This window comes from Protobothrops mucrosquamatus, unplaced genomic scaffold (assembly GCF_001527695.2).
Source record: "Protobothrops mucrosquamatus isolate PMUCROS unplaced genomic scaffold, P.Mucros_1.0 scaffold_224, whole genome shotgun sequence".
Lineage (NCBI taxonomy): Eukaryota > Metazoa > Chordata > Lepidosauria > Squamata > Viperidae > Protobothrops > Protobothrops mucrosquamatus.
The window spans coordinates 145,724-153,190 of record NW_015386300.1 but is presented as its reverse complement, the minus strand read 5'-3'; the positions used below and the strand labels follow the sequence as shown (position 1 = coordinate 153,190).

Below are 7,467 nucleotides of genomic sequence, written 5' to 3'. Positions count from 1 at the left end.
TACTTTCATTACATACAGGTATAATTTTGCCAGTGGTCATTGCCCTAATTGTAATAAGTGTCATCGTATTCCTTTTAATGGCTTTGTACCGAATGTGCTTGAAGACAACGCCAGGTATGTATGTGTGCTGTAGAAATTAAAATGTAAATGTATATAACATAATGAAATACACAGACGTAGGATGAGGGTTTCTGGCTTTGCATTACAGTGCTTGAGAAAGTATTTTGTATGTCAACTGAACATGAGTCCACAATCTTTGGTGGCTGCTTTAAAAAAATAGTTTCCAGATTTTGTGAAATATATTTCTTTCTACTTGATTCTACTTTGGTGGGATTCCATCACAAGTATGGGAAGCAGTTCTGCATGTACCACTTTTAAGATACAATTCATTCATGTAACAGGTTCAGAGATAGTAAGAAGAATGGTCGAGGAAACATAAACTTAAAACTATAAGTTCAAGGGACTAACAATGTTTAGCCATGAGAAAAAAGATCAAGGGACTACATTATAGCACTCTTAAATATCTGAGAGATTATCATATGGAAGATAAAAACTGTTCTTAATTGCTGCAGAATATAAGACATAGAACAATGTGTTCCTTGACATGCTGGATAACCATATGTTGGGGGATTCTTTACTCTGGATTCCTGCATAGAGGAGGAAGTTGGATTTAATTATGTAAAAGGGCCTTTCATGTCTAGTAGTCTCAGATTTTATTTGCTAGAAACCTAACCTGATCTCTCTTAAAGTGCTTCTGAGATTAGGTGAAAGAAGATCTAGAACCCTAAAGCTAAAGTTCATCCAACAAACTCTTAGATATCCCTATTGCCCATCCAACCTACTCTTAAGAAAAACTTTCTTATAAAAATATAGAAATTGAACAGTAGCAAATTGAACAATAGACTATTATGTGTCTCATGTGCGTGACAGATTAGATTTCAGTTGCTGATACCGTTTACTGTTAAAAAATAGACCAGAATTTAAAAAATCGGAATCAGTTCTAAATATTCTTAGAATAAATTATAATTACATTCAAATTGCTTTAGAAATTTCATCTATAAAACCTTTAAAAATTACTACTGGTTTTAGACCATATTTGAATTTTGTAACTGAAGAGTCTCTATATAAGAAGGACAAAAAACCTGATACATAAAAGAAAAAGATCTCTGACATATCACGTTGAACTTAGAAATGTGGAAAGATGATGTGACTTATCATGGTGGACTAGAAAGATAATGTGAATTTAAATTCCTTCCAGAGAGGCAAGAGAATGGAACTGAACAGTAAGTTATTTCCCTTTTATTCCATCCATTTTGCTCATTTATGTTTAAACACATTAAACATGTTAGGTTACAGCTTCTTTAACAACCCAGTTTTGAAAAGAGTGGCGTTGTTCACCCGACCTTCTAGCCTTCTACATTTATCTTTCAACAGTCAAGTCCCATTTCTTCCAGATGAATGTAATTTTGAGGGTGGAAAGGTAGAGTGTGGTAACTAAAGTTACATAACTTGCAAGCAGTTACTTTGTGGAGTTTCAATTCAGCTACAATCTGTCTCCTGTGTACTCTGCTTTTCACTGTGTGACCAACAGCTTCAACAGCTCGGCACTCAAAGTCATTTTTCTACTTGATGCAGCATTAACATTTCTTTAAAAGCTTTTTTAAACCCCCCCCCAACACACATCCCTCAGAAAATGTAACTTTGTGGAATTTCATCCAAATATTTTATTCTCTGTGTGTGTACATAATACCTCACAGGGTTGTTGTGGGGAAAATGGGAGGAGTTTGGGATATGTTCATCACCTTGAGTTATTTGTAAAAATAATAAAGGTGGGATATAAATAAATAAGTAAATAAATAATTAAATAAGACAACTACAATTTTCAGGATACAAAGAACAGATTATGACTAATTTGCAGCTAAAGAGGTCATCCAGAGTCACTTTGGATAGTGAGATGGGTGACATATAAATTTAATAAATCAATTAAATAAGAAGAAAGGAGAGTGTGTTATCACACCTTTTGTTGGTATTCAACCCCATGTGTGAGAAAATGCTGGAAAAGAATTTGTCTCCATACTTTGTTATTGAAAAAATTTAGAAAAAAAAAACAATCCCATTTCTCAAGCCACAGATTTTCAAGGAATCCCTCTCCACAACTTTAGTTAGGGCAGTAAACTGCCTAAATTATATTACTGGCTCAGTACAGGTATTATCTATAGTTACCACCATACCATTATTTGGACTCAAACATTTCGGGTTGAGAGAAGTTGAGACAATTGACTTCTTCATTGTCTTAACAACAGCCTGTCAATCAGGGCACGATACTTTGATAATTTGCAGAACAAGTTTAGTGCTAGTAAAGTTGTTTGCAGACCACCTGAACTCATTTCATCCTGAATTTTATGAACACTAGAAAGCATTTCCATTTCTATAACAATTCTTATCTTGTCCAGACTTGGGTTTGTTCTTTCCTTGTTTGGATACTGATCCAAAAATTCAAATTTGCATAGACCTAAGTGTATTAATTAAACAGTTTAATTAAACTGCTCATTTACTAATCCAGGTGGATGTCTTTGAAAATTTCAGCACGGCCTTTACTGTTGACCCACATACCAAACTGACATCTGTAAAAACAATAGTACCATTTTTGAAATCCTCTTTGAGCTCATTCATTTACCTCTGGAAAATCTTCAAGACAATATTTTAAAACTGGTTCTCCAAATGAGGTAATGAATATATTTTGCTTGAGTTTGCTTTCAACTAGGTTTGGGTTTTACCCCGGACTCCCCAGCCCTGTCTAGTTTAGAGAATATAGAGCCGCAGTTTTATGTAATATTGACAAAGAAAGTGTGCAGTTATGACCATCTTCTGTTACTGTCATTATTTATATTTGGGAAAGTCAAATGCAAGTTGCTAAGGCTTACCAAAACTTCTCAGGTTGCAATCTAATGCTTTTCAAACTAATTCAGTCACATTCCTCTGAATTAAATGGTTCTTCCCAATAAATCTGTGTTGGAACAGATCATTGTTCCTCTCCTACTTCCTATTGGGAGCAAGATATAATCCTCTGTCTTTTTATGTTGGCTATGGAAGGTCAAAAACCATAGGAGTTTGGTTTTTCTAAAAAAAAATATTCCTGGGATAGAAGCCAGGTTTAGGATTCTTTGCTAGGTGAGGGGAAGAGAGGCAGGTTTTTTTTTTCCAGTCCAGCACAGAAATGCAATCAGTTGCTTAAAAAGAAAAAAAAAATTCCTTACATATTCACTCCAGGGAGGACAAATACTCCCGAGAGAACAAGACATTCCTGTATTTTCTAGCAAGAGAAGAGAGAAATTAACTTAATATATGTTTGAATGAAAACATATTTAATTTCACTTTTTTTTAACCAATCTGCAGAATCAAATTTTCTAATACAATTTCTCATTATTTAAAAAAGTACTTTAGGGAAAAAAGACTTCAATCAAATGTATATATTAATGAAAATAGTGTACAATCTGACTTACATTGTGAAAATTATTTATATTAAAGAAAAGTACACATGTGCATCAAAATAAACAAGAATTCCCAAGTTCAATTAATTGGATTTGAACTGAAGCTGAGAAGGACCAAATCAAACATATTTGTGAAAATGTGAATCTGAAAGAAGCATTGATGGAATTGCCCATTCCTATGGTGGCTTATATACATTCCTCATTTTAGACAGAATGGGGCAATAGTCTGAAATTGCAGCTGCTCAGTGGTAGTGGCTTTGTTGTTCCTCCCAAATTGCCAAGCTATTTGCACAGCTCAGTGTCCATCTGGCTCACTTTGATCCTTTAAATTGGCCTGCTGCTATTAGATATGATAAATGATGCTACAGGCAGTCCTCAGCTTATTTGCCAAGTTCTCAACCACAATTGGGTGGTTGGATACTTGTGCCCCCAAAAGGTCATAAAATCAGGTGTGACTTGCTTAATGACTGCATCACTTAGCAGTGGAGGGGTTCCCATCCTAAATACCCAACTACAACTGGGTATTTGGGATGGGAACCTCCACTGCTAAGTGATGCAGTCATTAAGCAAATCACACCTGATTTTGTGATCTTTTTTCATGGTCATTAAGCAACTCATGTGGTCATTAAGTGAATCTGGCTTTCTCCATTGACTTAGCCTGTTAGAGGTTCCCTGGTAAGTTTGTGTAAACAGCAATCACATGACACTGTAACTGTCATAAATACATGTCAGTTGCCAAGTACACAAATTTTGATCACAGGTACACTACAACAGACATAAGCACAAGGCCTTGTCATAAGTCACTTTTTCAGCACTGCTATAATTTTGAATGGTCATTAAATGAATAGACATAAGTTGAGAACTATCTACATTCCATCACCAAGGTTGAAATAAATTAGCCTTGGTAGTTCAGTCTCCTGAAAATGAGAATAAATGAATGTGAGGATAAAGTGTCAGAGAAGAAGCAAAACCAGGTAGGGAAAGCTACATGTTAGAAGATCCAGCCAACACTCTATCAATTCTCCTGTCCTGTATCATCCTATATCCACTTCCATATGATGTATCCTTTGCCTTCATAAGACATTTGTCAATCATACAACACCTCCCAACAGAGCCCCATCGGATAAAGAGAACGTGAAACTCATTTCTGTTAAGACAACTTCTTCAGACTCAGGTAAGTCATGCTTATTCATTACTGGTCAGGTTGAGAAGTAAGACCAAGCTTTTAAACATTCAGTCAGAGTTTCACAGACTATTAGGCCTGTATTTAGAAGAAAGCCTATGCTTGCTTGAAAAAGATTGGAGACTAGCACATGTCTGTTATTCATTAAATCAACCCAATTAGTTTGGGGCTTCTTCACAAGTGTGGAATACTGCAAAAGATGCCACATTATGCCTCTCATGTAAGTTTTAGCCATTTTCTGGAAAACAGTACATATGTGGAGCAAAAGAAATGGTTGGGCCCTTCTTCTAAGCCATTTATATCATAGATACTTTGTCATTAGAGATCTTTCACTTATAAATAAGCTCTGGGGTTTGTTTTTTTTAGAAAATAGTCTGAAAACCACAAGTATGAAATTATCAAATTGTTCCTATTAGACGTAATGTTTTCAGATTTGGCATAAAAGAAAGGTAACACTGACAGTTTCTTTTTTAAAAAAATAAAAAGTAATAAATGGAAAAGAGAGCTTCAGGGCCTCAGAAGGCTTCTAAATCTTCCAGTCTGACTATAAAGTTTTCTTCTGCTGAGCAAATGCTCAATAAACCCGTTACTGAACCGTGTTGTACGCATACTATATTTGGAAGACATCTGAGTCATTGGCACTTTACGATTATTATTTTTTCTCTTCCCTCTCACACTAGTTAATTTGATTCATATTTAATACACTTTTTGCAGTTGACTTTTCAAAACTTTAATGCACTTTCAGTTCACACATTTCCATAAGCATAAAATCCACTTTGCTCTTTCTGGTCTTGTGAAATATTTAGTTTTTAAAAAGCCCAAAAAGTAAAAATTCTCTGGTCTCCAAATCTCCCCCTGAGATTTTTCTCTTATACATGTAATCACATTTACCTTTATCCAAGTTTTCTGAAGGAAATGAGCCTCCCTCCTCCAGATGTCAAAGCTGAGCATCCAGGGAACAGCTGTTTTATAAAAACAGAAGTGCAAGGAAGATGGGCAACAAAATTATAGTCCAGTGGGATCAGATGTGTCATGTAACAGTAAAATGAGATTGTTTAACCAGAGCTGAGGATTATTTCTGCACTGATTAAAATAGTTGCTCTGTGGTCCAGAAGAACTTGGATTTAATTAGCAAAGTCATCTTCAGGATGAAGAGCAACTGATCAGGTGTTCATTTTGGTTTCCAGCATTTTAAAACGAGAAGGACGAATTGCTCTGAATTCCAAAAGTTAAGTCAGGATATGGGGGAGAGGGTCTTCAAGCTGGAAAGGCTACTGTATATACTAAACTATACAGTGGCCCCTTAAGTACAATCTATTCTCCATTCTATTTTCCCTTGGTTGATATTAGAAGCCCATATTAAGAGCTTGCAAGAGAACTGCAACCCACCTCCACATGCCCTGTTAATAATCTAGTTTATTATGAAGTGTAGATTCTGTATTCTCTAATTATGATTCAACAGATCAATGATCCTTGCCAGTTTTTGAAGGCTTTCGTAATTTTGCATAATTATATTTTAGCATGATGTTTGTATTCTGTTTTTCATCTCCTGCATATTTTGAACCACTGCTGTTCCCCATTAATCTTTATTTTCCTTCTGGGCTAGGCATGTTCAGTTTCTTGACCCTTTCCTCCTATGACTTGCCTTTAGGCATGTCATTACCTTTGGAATCCTTCAAACCAATGTGAGTACTCCCATTGGTTATCAGACAGCAGCCTAAAGACTGCAGTACTTCACAATGGGCTTAGAAGAGTGGTTTCAATGGGTTCCCTGCGAGCTGGGATTAAGTTGCTTCTGGGTTGGGGGTCATCAAACTGGTGAAATATATCCCAGCCTCCTCCTGAGTAGTGATGTGGAATATTTCTATATTTAAGCAAAAGAATTTAGGTTTTTTTTCTTTACAATCTTAAATGAGTACCTGTTCTTATTACTCAGTTGTCTATTAATGTGCCTTGTGGTTCTGCTAAATTAATATGTAAGCCATCATTTTTTTAAAAAAAAAATACATAGGCAGTGGCCTATGGCTAAGGCAGAAAACTTCAGTGTGATTATATCTGGACCTTTACTGAAATTGTGCATTTTTGTTTTTCATTTTTCTTAGCAGAGCAGACTTCTCAGGGAAGGAATAAAACTCGGCAACATAACGATTCCTCCTCATGCCAAGGCAACAAATGTGTATGCTCAAGATTTTATTTCTATCTGCTAAACACTGAATGAATATTTCTCATTTTCAGTGGCAGTCAGTAGTTTTTTATTGAAAAAAGGTGGATAACCTTTTCCTTAAGTAGCTTAAAGATTTGGAGCAAATATTGTTATGCCTTCCCAAAGCAAAGAAGGCAAGTGAATAAAATACCTTAGAGGACGCTGCTTGCAGTTCAGAAAATCCAAAAGAGAGCAGATTCTCAGTGTCAGTCATGGATAGCATCTGGGTAGCCTTGGAGATGGGCTACTGTAATCATGCGAAGGTCATTTAGCAAAAGAAATAGAACATGAAAATACAATGTTTTCTGCAGGGAGGATGCCCCTAACGAAACATCAGTGTTCTGTCTTAACTCCCTAAGACAGATGTCCATGGATGCTATAATTCAGAGTTGGAGGGGTTGGACTCCGACTGGGTGCCCCAGGGGGAGGTGGAGAGAGCAGGTCTTGAGACGATTATATGGGAGGAGTTTGACTCTGTGGCTCCCGAGGATGTGGACAGGATCCTGGGGAGGCTGAATGCGACCACATGTTTATTGGATCCGTGCCCCTCCTGGCTGGTACTGGCGGCTCGGGAGGGTACACGAGCCTGG

The 7,467-nt window shown here is 36.4% G+C and overlaps 1 protein-coding gene across 4 annotated transcripts in view; it reads left to right on the top strand.

The window, feature by feature from the left end:
• The window catches only part of EMCN (endomucin), a 49,202-nt gene that overhangs the window by 39,614 nt on the left and 2,121 nt on the right, over positions 1–7,467 (top strand). For 2 of the 4 annotated variants that reach the window (XM_015828317.1, XM_015828301.1), the window contains 5 exons: positions 19–114; positions 1,259–1,283; positions 4,604–4,665; positions 6,281–6,359; positions 6,777–6,850. In XM_015828317.1, the coding sequence (XP_015683803.1) occupies positions 19–114; positions 1,259–1,283; positions 4,604–4,665; positions 6,281–6,359; positions 6,777–6,804 (290 nt within the window). In that variant the 3' untranslated portion in view covers positions 6,805–6,850. The remainder of the gene's footprint in view (positions 1–18; positions 115–1,258; positions 1,284–4,603; positions 4,666–6,280; positions 6,360–6,776; positions 6,851–7,467) is intronic. The other 2 variants (XM_015828308.1, XM_015828315.1) reach the window with 2 other exon arrangements.